At 37.4% G+C, this 23,709-nt stretch overlaps 1 protein-coding gene across 2 annotated transcripts; it reads right to left on the reverse strand.

The window, feature by feature from the left end:
- Positions 1 to 2,009: 2,009 nt before the first annotated feature.
- Positions 2,010 to 17,751, reverse strand: LOC115413563 (uncharacterized). Of its 2 annotated transcripts, none has more exons than XM_030126506.1 (4): positions 16,985 to 17,748; positions 9,939 to 10,142; positions 4,669 to 4,879; positions 2,010 to 2,833 (listed from the first exon to the last, which is right to left on the reverse strand). In XM_030126506.1, exons 1-4 carry the CDS (start codon positions 17,688 to 17,690, stop codon positions 2,596 to 2,598), a joined length of 1,359 nt encoding a protein of 452 aa, XP_029982366.1. In that variant the 5' UTR covers positions 17,691 to 17,748; the 3' UTR covers positions 2,010 to 2,595. The 2 variants fall into 2 exon arrangements, with proteins under 2 accessions (XP_029982366.1, XP_029982367.1); XM_030126507.1 differs by having other exon boundaries at positions 2,735 to 2,833; positions 4,616 to 4,879; positions 16,985 to 17,751.
- Positions 17,752 to 23,709: the final 5,958 nt, after the last annotated feature.

Raw genomic sequence — 23,709 nt, forward strand, 5'->3', positions numbered from 1 at the left:
AGAAAACCCACAATATTCAATTATAAAATAATTCATTTTTATTCAGCTTATAAAAGTTTTTGTAACACCATCGGTTTGACTTCACAGCCTTAATACACTATTCTCATCAGACAGCATCTTTCGTGTATCATTCATTCATTTATGTATCAGTTACACTTTAAAGCTTAAAAAAGTAGTAGTTTTGCGAATGCCTGACGACAAAGTACAAAATAATTGCAAAACAAAAAAAAGGCAGCTTCGTAAACCAAATAGGTACCAAAATACAACTTGGCAAAAAATTACCCTGATGACCCATAATTTTTCAACATGACATGATCTGAAATATCAAAATGTTTAAATAATGAATTCATTCAGTGACAAATAGAAATGTTTTTTTATCATTTTCAGACAGAAACATGTTCGGGTTTGACGAAGCCTCGAATCAGATCCGAGACACGTCACCATTATTTTACTTTTTTTTGTTTTTACCTCTAAGATTAAATTATATGACATAATTAAACAATTGGAAAAATTATTTTAAAATAATACTTATGGTGGTTGAATACATTCACCTCGTGTTCTTGAACTCACCTTGGAAGGTCGATTTTTTCGGACCTCTTTATTAAAGGCTCGATGTGGATCATTTAGAGACAACTAGTGGTGATGTCATAAATTGCAGCCAAATATAAAAGGCCCTCACTGCCTTCATCACATACAGGTCAACCTGTGACTCTGAATCCTGATCACAGTCCAGACCAGGATGTAGATCTAAAGTGGAGGAACTCAGGTGATCAGATTCTGCAATCTGATTGGCTACTTAGAGTGAGGGTGTGTTATTAGCCCCTCCCCCATGATGGTGCTTCTAGACTTCTGGACAAAAGTATGTGGACACGTTGAATTCAGGTGTTTCTTTTCTACCAGAGGTCTGGGATACAAAACAATAATGTCATAAATAATATAGTTTTATGTAGAAAATATTGATGTTTTTATCTCAAATCCTCATGAACAGGACATCTTACAGCTGTAGACATGATGTGTCCCAATATTTTTGTCCATATAGTTTATAAACATCAATATTTCCTTAAATTTTAGTGCGAGATTTTTCTTCCTAAGTGAGATGTGAAGAAAGGAGATGGTTAGTTGTGGTAGAAAATTATTATTTACAGTCACAGCATGAAAAATATTTTAGAAATTTTGAGGTAGAACATTTAAAATAAAATAAATATTGAGAGAAATTAAAAGAGAAAGTAAAAACCATCTCTGAGGCATTTTGGAAGCAAAGATAACATTTTAAACCAAACTGACCAATGCAATGACATGTATCCCATAATACAAAACTATACTCTGACATTAGTCATTATTGTTTTGGATCCCAGACCCCTGTTAGAAAAGACACACCTGAATTCATCGTGTCCACATACTTTTGTCCACACAGCATATTTGTTCTTGTAACTCAACATCAGCAGCACATTTTGGCTTGAAAATCCATGTCCTTCCCAGTCCTACTGGAAGATGGTCTAGATCTGGATCCAGACCCTGGGATTCTTTGTCATGATCCACTTCTTCCAGATCCACAACTGGGAGAATGTTCTCCTGTCATTTCATTTTACACTCATTGTTCTTTTGTTTTCACAGAAGGTGCATTTTCAGCTCTGAAGTACAAATCTAGAGCAGCATGTTAGTGCATTTTTGGGATTAATGGGGATGCAGGTAATTAATATCCAATCAACCGGTTATATTGGTTTTTGTTCGGTTAAAGGGAAGTCCAGTCCACAGTGATTTCATGGAGTTGATGTGTTTCAGCTCCGAGTTTGGACATATTTTCAGTTTTTACTACAACCACTGCTGCTGATAAACAGTTATGTCGTACTCAGAGAAATGTTCGTCGGAAGTCTTGACCTTATATGTGCAAATGTCGTGACGTAACTAATTATAAAATGTAACAAATTAAGCAGGAATTTAAACAGGTTGTAGAAATCCACTTGATTTTTACCAAAATGAATATAAAGATAGTTTTGCAGCAGCTAGAGGGTTCAAATTCAAACTTTTGGAACTATTAGGGTCCAAATACTAAAATAAATAAACTAAAGACTAATAAAAGTGGGTTTAGATAAATATGAGCCCTTTAAAGGGAAGTCCAGTGCACATTCAGACTACTGATGGCACTAGAGTCATTTCACAGTTCATTCTAATGTAAACAGGAACACAACAACTACGATTAAACTAACGTAGTTTAACACCATCAGTGTGTGAATGGGTGAGCGAATCAATAATGGATTGATAATATGAAGCGGTTTGGGTGCCTTAAAAAGTGTGATAGAAATCGAATTCATTAGTATTATTATTATTATTAAAGACTCATGAATCATTTAGAGAAATTAAAAAACACAGAATCGGTCTTTGGCCCAAATCCTCTCCGTTCTTCCACCGTCTTTGCTGCTGTGAAGCCCTGTTACCGTTCAAATCCCTTCTCAGTCCATTCATTTATTCTTCTGGAAGCGTTTATCTGCTCTTCTCCAGCAGCTGTGCTCATTCTGTCCTCTGGCCGACGGCGTCTCAGAGCTCGTCTCATATCAGGAAGAAATCACCCTTGAACCGGGTTCGCCGCTCGCCGCCTCAGTCGCCCTCGTACACACAGTCACATTCCCGCAGGAGGTTCCTCTGCCGTGCTTTGGTGACGATGTAGATCCGGTTTCCCGACAGCTGGCGGAGCCGGTTGATCAGCTCCTGAACGTACGGCGTCGGCCACATCTCGCCTTTCATGAACAGACGATCCACCACCAGCTCCAGACGCTCCAGGTGTTTCAATTTATGGAGGCTCAGCAGGTCCTTCTCTGGTTCCCGACGAACAAACCTGGACAGAAGATGGAGGATGGTGAGATGTTTATGAAACTGACAGAAACAAGGGGTTCACTTCACTTTTATTGGTTGTGTCATGATAAGGGGACCACAATCGATTTATTTTGTCTCTTAGCTGTCTTAACTCTCGTTTTCATTAATGTGCTGTAGGGATGTAACGATATGAAAATTTCGTATCACGGTTATTGTGACCAAATTATCACGGTTATCATTATCATCGCGGTATTGTTGAAATTGTGCTCAAAATGTTCAAAAAGTACTTATGCACACACTGAACCAAGCTGTATTTTGAAAAAAATAAATAAAATAAAATAATTGGCACAATGCACTTTCTGTTGCAGAAACATTCAAATATTAACCCTTAGTGGTCTGAGCCTATTTTGTCTGTTTTTCAGTACTTTTGATTTTGCCTTTATATACTATATAAACAAATGTTTACTATACCCATGTTTGGGATCTGTTTTTTCAACACAACTTCATTTATATCATCTGCCTATTATTTTTTTCACTTTAACCTACTATATTAAAATAAAAGGCCAGAAAACACAAAAAAATATATAAAATCTGATTTGAAAAACGTATATAATTTATTGCATAAATAACACAAAGATGCTTAACGAACCTTTTCAAAAACTTTAAAAGTGAATATTGATTCCAAATATTAGGTATAGAAAATTAAAATTGTCATAAATTAAAACTATAATCAAATATTTGACATAAAAGCAGATCTTTACATAGGCGTTTTCTCCGGAAAAGTGCGGTAATCAAACACAGTTATCATGATAATTACAATTTAAACGGTAAAACTAACCGTCTGCAATTTTACCGCGGTTTATCGTTATACCGGTAATCGTTACATCCCTAATGTGCTGTAATATATTGTTTTTTTAGGGTGCCTATTGTCATCAGGCCGAGGACTACAGCAGGATACTAGCCATGTTGGCTAAAGCTGCCCCTTTTTACTGTTATTGGTACAGTTCGTTTATTGGGATTGTCCACGATACAATAAACTAATAAATTAAATGAAAATTTAAAAAGTAGGGATAGGACAAGGATCTGAACAGCAACTGGTAATTACAACTGTCAATCAGTCAAGTGTTTAACCCGCCTACCTGTCTGAAATTGCCTGTGATTGGACTAAGATAAGATAAGATAAGATAAGACTTTACTGATCCCACCATGGGGAAATATGACAGTCGGCAGCAGCAAGCTACAAAAATAACACGCAGGGAGGACAGGCTGAAAGTATAACAGTGTGAAACATGAAATAAAGAGAAAAAAGTAATCTGCTATTTATATAAAAATGTGCATCAATATTGACAAAAACCGAACGGTGTTCTTTGAATCCATGATATCCTGTGAAACATGTGAGACTGTTCTGAATAAAACTTTGAATTAAAAAAAAAAGTGCATCATATTCACTTGAATTGTTAATATGTTGAAAGGTATGAAGGACTTTCTGCCCAGTAACACTAAATGTATCACACATAAAATCAACCTGCAAAGCGTCATATGTGACTATTGCAATTTGGATTTTCCTTGTTTTGTGAAATTTTCATGCGGGGTTAAATGTGTAAATTGTGTAAAATTTTGCTTCTGTCTTGAAAGCTTGTCTTGCTGGAGGTCTTTAAACACTGCACTCTTAGGGAAAACATAGGGAATGCGCTTTAATAAATAAATTTGGAAAATTAATTCACATCGTATATTATTGTTCTGTTTTGGATCCTGACCCTACATTTGGTAAAGACATATTTTGTCCATCGTATGTTGTAATAACCTGAATATCTTTGCATTGTTGTCGCCATGGATACGGTATAGCCGTGTTCTCACCGGATGTGGAGCGTCCTGAGCTCAGGGAACAATGTGGGGATCCTTTTACAGAGCCTTCCACTGGACCAGTTCTGTTGCACATCCAGATGTGTCAGCGCCGGGACTTGGAGTGCGATGGAGTCCATGTCCTTGAGCGTTATGGGCACTCTGAGCATCAGCCTGGTGACGGTGGACGGGATGGACGAGGTGTAGGCGGACAGAGAGTGACCACCTGACACGGAGACACAAGGTAGAAAATGGACTCAACTTTACTTATAAAGCACTGGAAAAACAACACAGCTGGCCAAAGTACTGGACACAATCAACCAATCAAATTTTATTTGTGTAGCGCCACATCATAAGGAACAAGACAGAGAGACAGAGACATGGGGGGGGGGGGCATGTTACCAGTATAACTACCAATAACTAGTACAAATATCCATTAATGTTAATACTACTACACCAAATTAAAATACTAACAGTGGATATACAACTGTGTGAAGACAAGGGAAGGTTAACGTGGTCAAAAAAATAAATTGCAATAATTTACATCAAACGTATATTTTTGGGTCGGTAGTTACTTATATTTTCAGGAAAGTGTATTTTGAAATGAGAAAAAATTTGTGGAAAAAAAAAATTTAAGGAATTTTATGAGTGTGAATGTTTGGAAAGTGACAGTTTTGTGCCGTCATTCTGGGTTCATTTTTACAAACTCTCATAAATAAACTACATTTATTCCAAATACATTGATATTTGAGTATTATATTACTTATGTCATATTCTAAACACACAATGTTTAAAATTAATAAATGCATACATATACAGTACAGGCCAAAAGTTTGGACACACCTTCTCATTCTTCGCATTTTCTTTATTTTCATGACTATTTACATTGTAGATTCTCACTGAAGGCATCAAAACTATGAATGAACACATGTGGAATTATGTACTTAACAAAAAAGTGTGAAATAACTGAAAACATCTCTTATATTCTAGTTTCTTCAAAGTAGCCACCCTTAGCTCTGATGACTGCCTTGCACACTCTTGGCATTCTCTTGATGAGCTTCCAGAGGTAGTCACCTGAAATGGTTTCCACTTCACAGGTGTGCCTCATCAGGGTTACTTAGTGGAATTTCTTGCCTTATTGATGGGGTTGGGACCATCAGTTGTGTTGTGCAGAAGTCAGGTTGATGCACAGCTGACAGCCCTATTGGACAACTGTTAGAATGCATATTATGGCGAGAACCAATCAGCTAAGTAAAGACAAACGAGTGGCCATCATTACTTTAAGAAATGAAGGTCAGTCAGTCTAGAAAATTTCAAAAACTTTGAATGTGTCCCCAAGTGCAGTCGCAAAAACCATCAAGCGCTCCAACGAAACTGGCTCACATGAGGACCGCCCCAGGAAAGGAAGACCAAGAGTCACCTCTGATGCTGAAGATAAGTTCATCTGAGTCACCAGCCTCAGAAATCGCAAATTAACAGCAGCTCAGATTAGAGACCAGATGAATACCACACAGAGCTCTAGCAGCAGACACATCTCTACAACAACTGTTAAGAGGAGACTGCGTGAATCAGGCCTTCATGGTCAAATAGCTGCTAGGAAACCACTGCTAAGGAGAGGCAACAAACAGAAGAGATTTATTTGGGCCAAGAAACCCAAGGAATGGACATTAGACCAGTGGAAATCTGTGCTTTGGTCTGATGAGTCCAAATTTGAGATCTTTGGATCCAACCGCCGTGTCTTTGTGCGACACAGAAAAGGTGAACGGATGGATGCTACATGCCTGGTTCCCACCGTGAAGCATGGAGGGGGAGGTGTGATGGTGTGGGGGTGCTTTGCTGGTGACGCTGTTGGGGATTTATTCAAGATTGAAGGCAACCTGAATCAGCATGGCTACCACAGCATCCTGAAGTGACATGCCATTCCATCCGGTTTGCGTTTAGTTGGACCATCATTTATGTTTCAACAGGACAATGACCCCAAACACACCTCCAGGCTGTGTGAGGGATATCTGACCAAGAAGGAGAGTGATGGAGTGCTGCGCCAGATGACCTGGCCTCCACAGTCACCGGACCTGAACCCAATCGAGATGGTTTGGGGTGAGCTGGACCACAGGGTGAAGGCAAAAGGGCCAACAAGTGCTAAGCATCTCTGGGAACTTCTTCAAGACTGTTGGGAAACCATTTCAGGTGACTACCTCTTGATGATCATCAAGAGAATGCCAAGAGTGTGCAAAACAGTCATCAGAGCTAAGGGTGGCTACTTTGAAGAAACTAGAATATAAGAGATGTTTTCAGTTATTTCACACTTTTTTGTTAAGTACATAATTCCACATGTGTTCATTCATAGTTTTGATGCCTTCAGTGAGAATCTACAAAGTAAATAGTCATGAAAATAAAGAAAATGCAAAGAATGAGAAGGTGTGTCCAAACTTTTGGCCTGTACTGTATGCAAAATACATTTGAATATAATGTTATTATTTGTATGTTGTAAATATTGTGAAAAAAAAAAAGATGTATATGATATGGATAATTGAAATTCAAAATGTTTAATTTGATATTCACTTTTGTTGTCCATCCCTGATGCTGCCATTTGTCAAAACTCTTTCTATTTAGGTATGATCAAATATTATTTTCCTCTAACCAATTATTAGGCTGTAAAATAGAGGGTTTAAGGTTTACACTGAATATATTTTAGGATGACAATATCAGAGGAACTTCACTTTGGAATTCTTGCAAAAAATAGACAATTTTTTTGTCCATCCATGACACAGTAGTTTTTGATAATTTTCATTTAAAAATATTATAAACTAAATTTTGCCCTGTGAGTATGTTTAAGATGGCATTTAGACCTTTACAATTATGTGTCATATTTGTCTTAAACTTGTCTGGTTCAAAAGTTATGAATCAAAAAGTAGTGGGCTGTCCATCTGTGACGCTCTTAACCTCGCCCTACTACTGCAGCTATCAGTACCAATAATAGAAACCTCTACCATCCATGTAACTATATGATAAGCACTATCTCAGCTGTATGAATAAATGAATAATGCTGATGGAGGAGGAGGAGGACAGAAGCAGGACCACAGCAGCAGGTCCAGAGATGATCCAGGGAAAACCTGAGAGAACATAAAGCGCAGAGACTCCAGGGAAGAAGGACAGTCAGAAATATTCACAGAAGACAATACACAGACGTAAGAGCAAATAAAACACAGAAAAGAATGAAAAAAAAAAAACCCAATAAAAGTTCCTGATGTGCAAAGTACATGTAGATAAAGTATTTATCAGAGATTCAGCGGTTACTAGTGTGTTTCAACAGTCATGTCAGTTATTTATGTATTGTACAATTAATGCACAAAAATACACAAATTCAAACCCCCCCCCCCCCCCCCCCAAAGTCCAAACTCAAAAAAATCCACCAACCAAGCAAAATCAAACACAAAATTTCCACTTTAAGTTTGTAGCAGTCTTTTAGAAGAAAAGGGTAAAAAAAGAAACAGTTCAGTTTGTTTTAACTAAAAATTCCGCTCCGGGTTTTCCACAGTCTCTTAGAACAAAGATGAAAGAAGGAAAATAAAAATAATTCAGTTCATCTCAGTTCATTTGAAAAAAAAAAAAAGACAAGTGCACAGCTTGATTTTAGGGCTTTGAGAAAAAACAATAATATTTTACTCACGCCCTGTCCTCACAGTGCTGTCATTTAGTCAGTCAGTCAGTCTGGACTGGACAGTCTAGGATCCGGTCCGGGTTTTGGCTGCTGGTGGTCTGGCATGAGAGGGTGACTGGCTTTTGATGCAGAGGAGTGAGTGGATGAGATGACTGGAGATGAATGAGGTATGGGCGAGTGAGCTAGCGAAATGGACCTAGTAACGGGGTTACCTGCTGTACTTTTTGCCAAGGCTATGAGCGGTCGCACTGACGCTTCTAAATAATGATGCTTCTATAGTGGGAGGTTTATTTAATATAAGTTATAAGTCTGTCTAAATGAGCTACCTTTACTTACATTCATATGAATAAGTAAATAATGGTGTTTCTATAGAAGGAGCTTTATTTGCTAGAACTTATAAAAGCCTGTTGAAATGAGCTACTTTTACCTACAGGGTGGGGAAGCAAAATTTACAATGAACATTTAGTTGTTTTTTCTCAGCAGACACTACGTCAATTGTTTTGAAACCAAACATATAGTGATGTCATAATCATACCTAACACTATTATCCATACCTTTTCAGAAACTTTTGCCCATATGAGTAATCAGGAAAGCAAACGTCAAAGAGTGTGTGATTTGCTGAATGCACTCGTCACACCAAAGGAGATTTCAAAAATAGTTGGAGTGTCCATAAAGACTGTTTATAATGTAAAGAAGAGAATGACTATGAGCAAAACTATTACGAGAAAGTCTGGAAGATACTATTAAAGAAGAATGGGAGAAGTTGTCACCCGAATATTTGAGGAACACTTGCGCAAGTTTCAGGAAGCGTGTGAAGGCAGTTATTGAGAAAGGAGGACACAAAGAATAAAAACATTTTCTATTATGTACATTTTCTTGTGGCAAATAAATTCTCATGACTTTCAATAAACTAATTGGTCATACACTGTCTTTCAATCCGTGCCTCAAAATATTGTAAATTTGCTTCCCCCCCCTGTATATTCATATGAATAGGTAAATAATGGTGTTTCTATAGTGGGAGCTTTATTTGAAAGAAGTTATAAGTCTGTCTAAATGAGCTACCTTTACCTATATTCATATGAATAAGTAAATAATGGTGTTTCTATAGTAGGAGCTTTATTTGATACAAGTTATAAGCCTGTCTAAATGTGTTACCTGTAGTGGGAGCTTTATTTGATAGAAGTTATAAAAACCTGTTGAAATGAGCAGCCTTTACCCACATTCATACGAATAAGTGAATAATGGTGTTTTTCTACAGTAGAAGCATCATTTCGTTTTCAAATCGGCGTGTTGAAACGTAAGGTAGTATGTTTTGATGGGGTAGCATCAATCGATAGACGTCGCTGTCGATATACCCTACTGGTAGCTTACTTCAACAGAGCAGCTCAACTCGACAGAACATCATCTCTTTCCCGACTGTGGAATGCAGATCTTGGGTATTTAAAAACTGCCGTCAACTGCGAGCGAATGGGATGATTGAATGGGCGGGGGGGGTGTTTGGTCAAACCTAACCAAGCTGTCACAAGGTGACACCGTCTCCCATAGAAACCATCTCAGTCCTTCAGAAAGTAGCAGACAGGGACCGCTAAGACACCCAAACCCCTCAAATCCAGACCCGACTCACCGATGATGCTGAGCGTCTCCAGCTGCTGCAGCGGTGCCAGCCACATCCGGAGGCGGCACTCGATGCCCAGACGGATAGACTTGTACTGGACGGTGAGCGACTGCAGCGACGTCAGGCTCCGCAGGGCGTTCTCCGGCAGGATGGTCTCCGGGCAGTCCACCAGCTCCAGAGTGGTCAGTGTCGGACCGCTGTACCTGAACTCACCTGAAGGACAGAGGATAGAATAGAACACAATTATTTATTGTCATTGCATTGTACTATACAACTAGGGATGTAATGATATGAAAATTTCATATCACAGTTATTGTGACCAAAATTATCATGGTTATCATTATCGCGGTATTGTTGAAATTGGGCTCAAAATGTTCAAAAAGTACTAATACACACACTGAAATAATTTAATAAAGTTGTATTTTGCAAAACAAACAAACAAATAAAATAACAGCACAATGTACTTTGTTGGCAGAAACATTCAAATATTAGCATGTAAACATCAAACATAAAAATGTGCATTACCCCTTTCATGCACACTGGTCACTACAGTGGACAGCTATTCTACAGCTGTTCCCTTGTATATTCATGGATTTTGTTCTTTTCATTGTTTTTTTTTTTTTTTAAACCATATCTTTATTAAAGTTTTAAGACACTACATATCTTTTCTGACATGAATTGGTAACATTATGTAGATCTCTCCTGAGCATAAACCCCCAGAATCACAAGCCCTCCCCATAGTTTTCACACAATTTATCAGTAAATACATGTTTCTGTGCGTCAAAAATTAAACGTGTGGTGTCCAGCTGGGTGGACATTTTTGCAACTTCATGAAAAATAGGTTCATGAGATTTTTTTTTTTTTTTTCATTATTTTTTTTTTTAATGTATTTTTCCAATTTTTTTTAAAATTATTTTTATTATTATCATTTGTTATTTATTTTTCAGAAGAAAATTTTCAATCAGATTGTTTTTTTCATGCCTAAAGAGGAATAAAAACACTCAGGAAAAAATTTTGATTAAGGTTCTCATAACTCGTGCATGAAAGGGTTAAAGATGACACCTTATGGCCATTGTTTGACCATTTTCCATATCAAATTTGAGTTGTTTTAGTATAGATAGATAGATAGATAGATAGATAGATAGATAGATAGATAGATAGATAGATAGATAGATAGATAGATAGATAGATAGATAGAACGGAGGTCTCTCTCTCTCTCTGAGTTTTCAAAGTGCGGTAATCCAACATGGTTATCATGATAATTAGAATTTAAACAGTAATACTGGGAATTTTACCACGGTTTATCATTATACTGGTAATCGTTACATCCCTATATACAACAAAACTAAAAAGCTCTTCACTAGTCATTCACTCTCTCTCTCACACACACACACACACACAGGCAGATATCAGATAAATAAATACAGTGGTAAAGTGCATGAGAAATAAAGTGCAATGCAACAATAAAGAAAAACAGCAAAAACAAGCCCCTGTCTAGTTGAGCTGGTGGAAGTGAGGGGCAGTGGGATGGGTGGGGGGGGGGTTAAAATTTCAGTTCATGAACAGCTGAGGGGTACAGGTTTACGGAGACCCGACTCAGACTCACAAGAACTTTCACCACAATATGAGTTAAAGTCAAAACCACCAACGACACAGCGGATTAAACACCCTCTGACTTTGATGACTTGGCATTTAAGACCTAGAATGAACAGAAGAGGAGGGGGAGCTGCAGTCTTACTCAATGAATCATATCAGTGAATATATAAGCAGTTATCTCTCGGAAGTTTCCTTCCTTTTGAATATGTGGCTGTACAGCTTAAGGCTTCATCCAGGGTCACGCTTTTAAATATTTATCACCCCCCCAAATACTGTGCTGGCTTTTATGACGATTTTAGTGAACTGCTGTCTATGATCTGTGTTGATTTTGACTGTATAATTATTGTAGATGATTTGAACACCCATGCTGACAACATTCAGAACAAAGAGACTAAAGACCTGAGTAACACTCTGGACAATTTTGGGCTGACTCTGCATGTAACAGAGCTGACACACATTAAGGGGCACACACTGGACTTTGTGATCTGGATGGGTCTTTGGAGCCAAAGAGAAACGACTGCAGGTCACCACAGAGCTTCAGTCTATAGACCTAAAAACCACCAACCAGGCCAGAAATCTGGGTGTAATGATGGACTCAGACCTAAATTTTGAAAAACACATCAAGGCAGTCACAAAATCAGCCTACTATCACCTTTAGAACATCTCAAGGATAAAAGATCTGATGTCTCAGCAGGACCTGGAAAAACTAGTCCATGTATTCATCTTCAGTCAGCTAGATTATTGGAACAGTGTCTTTACAGGTCTGCCTAAAAAATCCATTAGACAACTGCAGCTCATTCAGAATCCTGCTGCTAGAGTCCTCACTAAGACCAGAAAAGTGGACCACATTAGTCCAACTCTGAGGTCCTCACACTGGCTGCCTGTCCATCAGAGGATAGACTTTAAAGTTCTGTTGCTGGTCTATAAAGCTCTCTCTGCCTCTTAGAAGTATAGAGGGGTTTTTTTTATTGTTTTTGTGTTTATCTGGTTGTCTTTTAGTGTGGACCATGAGTCTGTAATAAAGATTATCTATCTATCTGTCTGTCTGTCGTTACAGAAATTTTGCTCTATGCTGGTAAATAATGAAATAGAGACTTCTGCCGGCCGACAAGAATTTATTTCTTTGCAAAGAAAGGTCAGTTCTGCACATGAGTGGTGATTGTGAAGAAAAGACAAAGAGCTTCTCACAAGATCCAGCTTTTATAGGGTGAATCGCATTTGCAAGTGATACCTCCAGTCTCCTCAAAGGGCTTTTTGATTGAATAATGAACTCAATGTTTTAACAATCAGTCACCTTTTGTTACCTTGCAAGAAAATTTACACACACAGTAGGGGGATTTGGGTAAGGATATGGGAAAATTAGCATGCAGTGGGGAAGGGTATTCAGGAAAGGATATGGGAACAAAGAAGGGAATCGGATAAAGAATTAAAATTCCATTACTCTATCTATCTATCTATCTATCTATCTATCTATCTATCTATCTATCTATCTATCTATCTATCTATCTATCTATCTATCTATCTATCTATCTATCTATCTATCTATCTATCTATCTATCTATCTATCTATCTATCTATCATCCTTTGCATTTCCCTGTGAAAATCATGTATTTTCCTATATTTAATTCACTGATTATGTAGATGTTTATAAAAGCTCAATGTAAATTCAAAGATTATTTTATCAAAATAGAGAAAACTGAAGAAAACGTGATTTTTGAAAACTGTTAAACCTCTAATCCTATCAATACATGTAAATAATTGGTGTAAAATGCAGTTTGTGATCTTTTCATGGTCATCAGATATGTCCTATATGGACGTTAGGGCGTCTCAAAAATCACTTTTCTCTTCAGATCATAGTGTTATTTAAACCAGTTAATCTCCAACATGATAATACCCCCCCCCAAAAAAAAAATTCAGCAAAATCCGTCAACGTTTGACCCCCCCACCACCACAAAGTATGAAGGGCCTGTCAAAAAACGGCAAAAACGCTCATTTTAACCCAGAAAATCACATTTAATGAGGTCTTAAGTGTCCACAGGTTGCTTTTTCTGGTATTTTACAGCATGCCTGTAATATCAACTTCATAGATTATTGTATCAGGTGATATATAAGGTGATTTTTAGATAAAATAACTCAATTATAGGCTAAAAACTTGAAATAGAAAGAAGTTCAGAACAGTAAATCTAGTTGAACACAATGTCTATTTTCTTGACCCCCTTTTCAGCAAAATACAGGTTTTAGTTAAAGACAAATATAGCTGAATAATAATAAGGCTAAATACAAGATTTAAGGTTGCATAAATCAAAGACTTTAATGATGACATGGTTCTGATAATCTGGACATACTTTTATACATGTATATTACTCACTCTATAGTTTCTCTTCCATTTCATTCTTGAGAAACTCTGGTAGCTTGATTCTGTGGGAACCAGACACTAAGATGATGTTCCCTCTATGGGCACCATCCTGGCTGCATAATCTTGGATGTCCTTAACACCTCTTTCTGCAGCATCGTTAATGACAGATAGCTCCGAGACATTCATTTTCTGAACCCGCTTTATCCTTACTAGGGTCACGGGGGTCGCTTGGAGCCTATCCCAGCTACATAGGGGCGAAGGGGCCATCATCACAGGGCTGACATATACAGTCTCTCTCTCTCTCTCTCTCTCTCTCTCTCTCTCTCTCTCTCTCTCTCTCTCTCTCTCTCTCTCTCTCTCTCTCTCTCTCTCTCTCTCTCTCTCTCTCTCTCTCTCTCTCTCTCTCTCTCTCTCTCTCCCTCCTATGGATTAACCTTTACATTAACCAATTAACCTATCAATGCATACCTGGAGAGAACATACAAACTCCACACAGAAAGGTGTTGGAATCGAACCCAGGACCTTCTTGCTGTAAGGCACGAGTGCTAACCACTGCACCACCGTGTCGCCCGAGACAATGTTTCATTTCTCTGTACTGTGGCTCTTCCTCCCACAGCTCTGGGGGTGCTTCCAGCCATGCCCCATCCATGCCTAGAAGTGCCTGCAGTTGTCTTGCCATGGCTGCTTTGGTTTCTATTGGTAATTCTTTATCAAAGACACTTAGTACCACAAGAGACTCAGTCAGGTACCACGTGACGCAGTATGGATGTCTTTACTTTAGGCACTTTACTATCCATTAACCCTCTGGTATCCGGGTGCGCCTTTTAGGCACACTTTGCACTTCGTGTTAAAAAACGTCATATTATTTTTCACAATTTAAAGAAGGTTAGAATTCAAAAGTTGTTCAGTTTTGCATGATCTTTAAAATTCTGGCCACCAACTAAAATTTGCACATTGTAAACAAAAGAAAATTACAAGACTAGTGTTAATACTGATTTTAATACTGACCATAAGTCTTCTATTAGTTTATAAGACACCTATGATAGCTCTTCAGTTTTCATTCTCTTTCTAACCACAGGCCTAGATATGAATGTTTGCTCTCAGTCAGTTTCTCAATTCTGCATGTTTTCTAAGCTACTTTGTCTCTAACGATACCACAAGATACAGCATAACCCAACTCCCTAAAACTTCCCAGGACAACTCCAAGGTCTTGCATTCTTTCTGTTTGTATCTTATTTTCTTTCTTCTGCTCAGCAACAGCATCATACAGGGTGGGGGAGCAAAATTTACAATGAACATTTAGTTGTTTTTTCTCAGCAGGCACTACGTCAATTGTTTTGAAACCAAACATATATTGATGTCATAATCATACCTAACACTATTATCCATACCTTTTCAGAAACTTTGGCCCATATGAGTAATCAGGAAAGCAAACGTCAAAGAGTCTGTGATTTGCTGAATGCACTCGTCACACCAAAGGAGATTTCAAAAATAGTTGGAGTGTCCATAAAGACTGTTTATAATGTAAAGAAGAGAATGACTATGAGCAAAACTATTACGAGAAAGTCTGGAAGATACTATTAAAGAAGAATGGGAGAAGTTGTCACCTGAATATTTGAGGAACACTTGTGCAAGTTTCAGGAAGCGTGTGAAGGCAGTTATTGAGAAAGAAGGAGGACACATAGAATAAAAACATTTTCTATTGTGTAAATTTTCTTGTGGCAAATAAATTCTCATGACTTTAAATAAATTAATTGGTCATGCACTGTCTTTCAATCCCTGCCTCAAAATATTGTAAATTTTGCTTCCCCACCCTGTACATCATATTAACCAATCACATTTAAGCTTAGCGCAGGCTACTATAAGTTAGACTGACTTCCAGGACTGGTCAGAACTGACTTCTGAGAGAGGGCGAAGCTTCGTTTGTCAGTTTCTCACTTGTGCACAATAAAGGAAAGCCTGATGACAACCAATCCATTCTCCACGAATTTCTTTGTCGTTTACACCTCCATGACACTAGCATCTGTCTCCCAAGTGTGCCTAAAACGCACTATTTCTTCCATTTGATATGTATGATTAGGGCTGACCTTGATTTACAAAAAAAAAATCAAAATCGAGCAGAAAAATAAATCAATATATAATATTTAATAGTTTGATTTATAGGTGTGCATTTTACGTACACTTGGTGACAGATGCTAGTATTTTTTAACATTTGACCCAGTGCCAAAAATAATAATGCAAATTAACCGATGTTGCTGTTAATCATTGACATATGCCAGGCTGCAAAAATCAAATAATGTGATCCACTTTTTATGTAGTATATTGAAAAAAAATATTTTTTTTGTGTTTTTTGCATCCAAAAAAAATGGTTTGTTTACATTACAAACACGGCATTTAAAGGGTTAAAAAAATTTAACAATTATTGAGTATTTGGTATTTTTATTTATGGCTCAAATTGATGAAATAAAAAAAAAGTGTAAAAGAATTAAAAACAAACTGTATGAAATTTTTTTTTGGCATTATCCGACAAGTGTGCAAAAAAGGCACACTTGGTGCTTAGTAAGGGCATTGGTGGACGGGATACCAGAGGGTTAAGCATGGTAATGCATTTAAAATCAGCATTTTTGGGGGGTGGGGGTTTGTTCTATATTAATGATAGAATAACAGTGAATCAGAGGCAAAAACACTGGAACTGATGCTGCTACAGTTATGATGTTTGAATGTATTATTATGATTATTTTGTATCTTATTGTTTTTATTTAGTACTTGGTACTGGTTAATTGCTGTTTTTATTATTTTTTATTGTACAGCTTTTTATGTCTTTTTTAATCTGGTTTATTTATTTATTTATTTATTCTTCTGTACACCACTTTGGTCCACTGTGGTTGTTTTAAAGTGCTTTACAAATAAAGTTGGATTGGATGGGTGTTCATTTTCTGCCTTACTGTGTCATCATATTATTACTTTTTTTAAAGTTCTACTGCAGTAAAAGTACTTGGTGATACTCATGTAGGACTGCGGACTCGTCCCTGTGAGGCAGTATTGAGTTTCAGTCTGGTTTTACTTCACCTGGACCCGGACCGTCCCTCCTGCCCCGGCTCACCTGGCTGCTCCGGATCCGCAGGGCTGAAGTAGTCCTCGGCCAGCGGCTGGCGCGGCTCCCCCCTCATCCCCCAGCTCAGGTGCCGGAGCTTTTTGAGCCGGAGCATCATGTTGTGGAAGACCCGGCGGGGCACCGGGCGGACCGTGTTGACCCCCAGACCCTCCCCGTGCTGATGGAAGAGCAGGTACCGCAGGTTGACCATCTGTGACACGGCCTCCACCAGCTCCACGGCAGACGGCAGCCGGACGTTACACACGCTGAGGTGGGTGAGCCGCTCCCGCAGAGCCTCCGTTAGCCTCGGCCCCAGCATCCGCTCCTCCCAGGTGGCGTTCCGCACCCCCAGGTCTCTGAGCTCCGGGAAGCGGATCAGGTTAACCAGGTACTGCTCCTTGTACAGCCGGCCCCCGTCCACGAACACGATGGCGGTGAGGGACGGGAGAAAGGTGACGAGCCTCCGCCATTCCTTCCGCCGGAGGTGCCGCACCGCCACCCGGGTCATCCCGCGGCGGTGCAAGGTCTCCCAGAAGCCGTAAGTGTAGCGGCGGAGGTCGGACAGCACCACCGTGGAGCCCCTCCACAGGGCCGGGTGGTCGATGAGCCGTTGCAGGAACCGGCAGCAGGTCCGGACCCGGTTCTTGTCCTCGTTGCTCAGATAGCTGAAGATGGTGATCCAGACTTCGAGTGGAAGCTGCGGGAGTTTCTCCATCGCCTGTGGATTGTTTACTGCAGCGGGACTGCGCTTCCGGGTTCTCCTCTTCTCTGCGGTCATTGGCGGATCTCACAGCACGTGGGAAGGTGGCGGGTACTCCTAGGGGAAGGGAGGGGGTACTGCATCACAGATGGTCCGGTATGTGTTTTAGACGGAGATTTAGGTTTAATCTGATGTTTATCATAAAGGAATGTAAGCCTTTTTGATTGAGTTTAAAAATATATATTTTTTCAATCACTGGAATTTATATTTAACAAGAAAAGCACAAACATGTTGACAGTTGTGGAAAAAACTCTGTTCATTCGTCCTCAGAATAAAAAAATGGTCTTTAGACAATCAGTGTCTTTCTGTGTATTTTAATTGAAGCTTCAAGGTAGTACAGATTCGACGCTCTCTGCATGAATGTACAAAGAATACAGCCTGTCATTGTCTCTTATATATGAAACTAATAAAAAAAATCATGTTCTCTCTTTGTTACAATGATATATGTGTGCTAGAATGTCATGTAAAGGAGTATGGGAAGAGATAACGTCTTCCTCCTCTTGAAAACAGGTGTCCATAGTCAGGGAGCCAAATACCAAAACAATACTTTTTATTGTTTTTGGGGTTTTTTTTTGTTAATTTTGATCCTAAGGACCAATAATTGGAGGGTCTGCTCTGCTGGAAATATTGCGGGAAAAAAAAAAAAAAAAAAAAAGTGGTCTTATTAATATATGTACCCCTCATTTTTTGATATAAAATTCTGAAAAATGAAAATTTTTCTCATATCCAAATTTTTATGGAATGGGAAAAGAGCATGTTTGAAGCTAAAGACCCTTCAGCGAGATAAGACACGGGGTGGATTGGCCTTACCAAACTTCAAGATGTACTTTTGGTCTTTTGTGCTTCGACCTTTGTCTGTATGGTTTGATTCTGATGTCTCTGTCTCCTGGAGACCAATTGAGGAAAATCTTTCTCAACCCTACAGACTTCAAGACTTGATGTATTCTAACATACCACTTAAAGAAGCTGGATCATGCTTCGACCCTATAATTTCTTACTTGCTTAGAATTAACCTCACTGCGTTGAAATATGCTAATGCAGGTCTAAAGTGGCACAAGCATTCTCCTATATTTAATAATTATTCTCTTCTTATTGGCAAAACGCCTTGTTCTTTCCCTTCATGGAGAAGTTAATGTTTTTAAAGATCTATTTAATGATGATGGTTTACAAGCTTTTAATGATTTACAAGCAGAATATAACCTACCTGGCTCATCATTTTTCTTTTATTTGCAGTTTAGATCTGCCATGAAGGCATAAGGTGTCCCTTGGTGCACAACACTTCAAACACATCCGTTGTGTAAATTTGCCTCACATAGCCAAACATGAGGGATGGTTTCCAAACTTTATAATTTTATATCTGCTCCATGTGTTCAGCTGCCTGTAGAAAGTGTATGGGAAAGGGATGTTTCTTCTGCAGGAGAGGAAGACATTCGCTGGGTAACAGTATGGAAGAACTTGCACGACACATCCAAAAACCCTGACCATCAGTTAATACATTTCAAGTTTATACACAGGATGTATTTAACTCCCAGGAAACGTCATGCTATGAAAATTATTCCATCTCCCGTGTGTGACTTATATACACTAGATACTGTAGGATCATTTATACAGGTGTTCTGGGAGTGTCCTGAAGTGTATGATTTCTGGAAGCAAATTTCTGTTACTTTGAGTGATATGCTGGAGATTAATATCTCTTTATCACCATCTTTACTTCTGCTTAATGATGACTCTACCTTAGAACTTTCTCCTCAGCAAAGGCGTATATTATGGGCTGCTCTCACTGCAGCCAAGAAAAGGCTGGCATTGAGATGAAAACCACCTCATACTTTATCACAGCAACAATGGATAAATTATTTTCTAGATATAGTTATGATGGAGAGGTCAGTGGCCCAGATGTATGCAGCCAGTCGAAAAACGCTTAGTATGTGGGATGGTGTTTATTTTATGGTTAAAGAAAGAGTGCAACATAATTGTCTATGACTTTCCTGATCACTATTCTGTTTATATCTGTAAATGATATTCTCTTTCATCTATATACATATATTTGTCTTTATTAGTTGGTTTTCGTATTCTGAGATCCAGATTGGGTTTGCTATGGGGGTCGCAGCTGGTTCTGGGGGGGTTATACTTGGTGTGCCACAGAATCTTGTGTTATAAAATGTGAATTTCTTTTTCTTTTGTATTGTACTTCTGAGATGCACAATGAAAACAAATAAAAAATTGATCAAAAAAAAAAAAAAAAAAAAGAAAATGTTTCTTCAGTCCTCAGTGGGCATTCCAGATGCAAAAAAACACATATGGTAACAACCTTCAATGAAAAAATAATTCTTAAAACACATTTCTACATGATTTTGGCTCAGTTTAATGCAGTCTACCCCTGTCCTCTTCACTATTCTCTCCTTATTTCTCTCACCTCTTCTGTTCAGTCCTCCACTCTCCTCTTCACACAACTCTTTACCGTCCTTTCCAATCCTATGCACTGAGGATGAAACAACCATATATAAGGTGATGACAATATTTGCCAAATTTATTTATCATTTATTTATATATATTATTTGTTTGCCAAATCAAACCACTTATAGTTTATCTTATTTATTTACTGGTTTATGTAATAGGGATTATGCATATTAATTAACATTGTTGTATAAAAATACATCATGTAAATATGCCAGAATTAGTAAAATAACTACTTTTCATCTGCAGTCCCTAGGCACGTATTATGAAAAACAGTCAACATTCATACAACACTCATTCACTATAAATCAAAAGATACACATAATAATAACATGCACATCACAAAAACAAACAAAACAAGATCAACAACAATAAGCAAGAAGAGGGCATAAACTAATGACAAGCATATAAATTAATTAGCTTATTTATTCGTCTAAGATTTCTATAAACATGTATAATGTGTTTTACATTATTATTGCAAGTTAATAAGTTGCCTATTCACTTTAGAGACCATACTTTGGCTAAAATGACAATTTAAAATCTTTATATCTCTAAACCTACATATCATGTTAACTGCTAGCCTTAGCATGCTAAGATAATCGCTAGGCTATGCTAATTTGATAAGATTGACCAGAAATAATTTATGAAATAAACTCAATTGTCACTATAAATAAAGACCTTTATTAATTCTCTTGTAATATTGAAGTGATACATGTATAAAATTCAGGCTTCAGTACACTAAAACTACATAACTAGTAATCAAGTGTAGCTGCTACAGCATTAGCTAATTGCAGATTCAGATATGACTAGCTAGCTTAGATATTGATAATATGCATGCAAATAACATTTAAATATGTAAATTGTAAATAAAAGGACATCCATAAATTAGATCTTGTCACATACAGATTGTAGGCTATGCTTTATAACACTTTAGCCATAGACATAAACTAAAATAGTCAATTGAAAGTAAGACAAAATACAGAACTTAACTTCAGATAAAATCAACAACATCAGGTAGAATGACTTCTGCCTATTTCTGAACGAAACAGTACATCCATTCTTGACAATCCAATTTGGGGTAACAAGAGCAACGGGCAACAAATCCAAATTCTGTTATTAAACATTCTTTTTTTTTTTTTTTATATGAAATTGCACCTACAATTCCTAAGAAACATTAATGTCTATTAATAATTGAATGATTTCCATTCTGCAGCATTTACCCATTGGACTGACACACAGATGATGATGTGCAGCCGCGAAGTCTGTTGGTAACCATTGACTGGTTGTTCCAAACGCATTCAAATTACTATGATTGTGTGTGTGTGTGTGTGTGTGTGTGTGTGTGTGTGTGTGTGTGTGTGTGTGCCGTGAAGCTAAATATCTTCATCTTCTGTCTTTCAGAATTTTGAGAGTAGCTTAAAACTCTATTGAGGTTCTGGGCCTGTATTGCCAACTAGTAGAGAAATCATCACAGATCCATTGATTTTGGTTGGATTTTTATAATTTTTTCTGTGGAATGAGTATATTGTTTGGTGAAAAGAATGGCATATTGGCTGATGTCATAACTTGGGGGAATAGTTGATTGCCAATGAAATAAATTTAAAAATATTGGGAAAAAAAGTGGGAAAATGCCTAATTTTTTCTGCATTAAATCGAGCCAAAATCATGCAGAAATGTGTTTAAAGGATTATTTTTTCATTGAAGGTTGTCACCATATGTGTTTTTTTGCATCTGGAATGCATTTATTAACAGTTTATCCAGCCCACTGAGGACTGAAGGAAAATTTTCATTTTTCAAAATTTTATATCAAAAAATGAGGGGTACATACATTAATAAGGCCACAATTTTTTTTTTTTCGCGATATTTCCAGCAGAGCAGACCCTCCAATTATTGGTCCTTAGGATCAAAATTAACAACAACAACAAAAAAAACACAAATAAAAAGTGTGGCAGACCATATCAGGTTCAACCCATTTTTGAGACTCTGGCTCCCTGACTACCATGTGTCCTTGACCAAACACAGAGTTCAAACCATCTTATATATGATATGTAAAATAGAATATATATAAAATTACCATTACACAATTTATAAAGAATTCTTTAAAATGGACTGAATTTACTCTCTGATGTATTTTTATTTTTTTTCTTAGATATTTATATTTTAAGTTATTATTATTATTATTATTATTATTTGTCTTTTCTTCTTTGTGTCTGTAAGCCTTTACATTATTTTATTTATTTGGATGTTTTGTTTTGTTTTTTCCTTTTGATGTTGTTGCTCAATGTTTTGTATACACATATATTTTCAATAAAGTTGAGAAAAAAAATTAGAGGAATGTAATCCCCAGATACTGAATCACAAGTGACTTCTCTCTGTAAAAAAAAAACAAAAACAAAACTGAAGTTCAATAATACTAAGAAAAAGTATAGAAATAATAGTAATAATGTCTAAAAAAGTGAAAAACCTGTAAACCTTTAAAGGAGAAATACATGTGCCTTTCATTCTGAGATTTTAGGGTGTTCTGGTTTATTTTACATTTACTTTTCTGTTGTTATAATTAGTGTGTTTTCAGATGTGTACAGTGATACATGATCTGTATGTTTAAAATGGAGAATGGACATAAAATATAATTCTAAAAAATAAATAAAACATCTCAGAAGAACAGGCTGAGGTCAGAGTTAAACATGACAAATATCCGACTATAACACCGGTTTGTTTGCGTTTTGTTTTTTTTACTTTGTAAGCTGTGTGCGAGCTTTCAGGAATCAGTCACTTATATCCTTCTACTCATCATTTCATTTTTTATTTAAAATTAGTATCATATTCGTGAACGTGATCCGTTTTTAACGCAGACAAACAGGCCTGGTCTGATTTTATCTTAGTTATTTCCTCTTTCTAAACCTGAAACTTGTCATCAGTGTGTTAAAATTTTCTATCTGCAGAGTTCAGAAGCAGTTTGATAGATCACTGTGAGATTTCGATTAAAAGGCTTTTATTTCGATGTAAAATATGATAAAAGGAAGGAAGTGCTTCCGATGAAGTTGAAATGCTGCTAAATGTTGTAGTAAAACAGAGACAAACATTCAGTTTTACACCTGTTTTCATTTAATGTTTCATCTGAGGCTGAAAATCAACAAAAGATCCATTCATCAGATTATTGAGGAATGAAGACGATTAAAGATGAGTGAATATTATAATAATCAGTTTATTCATTTTGCCTCAAACATAAGGATTTTACTGTTTTCCCACAGATGAAGTGATTATATAATAATCAGCTTCAGCCCCGTCTGTTCCTTTCAGATAAAATGTATTTTTAAGTAAATCCCAACACCTGAACCGTCGAAAGGAGTTTTTACCCAAACTCATTTTCCTTCCAGCATCTTGTCCATTTCAGTTCAGGATCAGAATCAACTGGAACCGGGTCCATCTGGTGATGCGTTCAAGAGCTGCAGGGAAAATGAGCCCCAGTGTTTTAAAGCCATATCATACATGTGTTCTGTAAGGCAGAAGGGTTCGTCTT

Source organism: Sphaeramia orbicularis, chromosome 22, assembly GCF_902148855.1.
Source record: "Sphaeramia orbicularis chromosome 22, fSphaOr1.1, whole genome shotgun sequence".
Lineage (NCBI taxonomy): Eukaryota > Metazoa > Chordata > Actinopteri > Kurtiformes > Apogonidae > Sphaeramia > Sphaeramia orbicularis.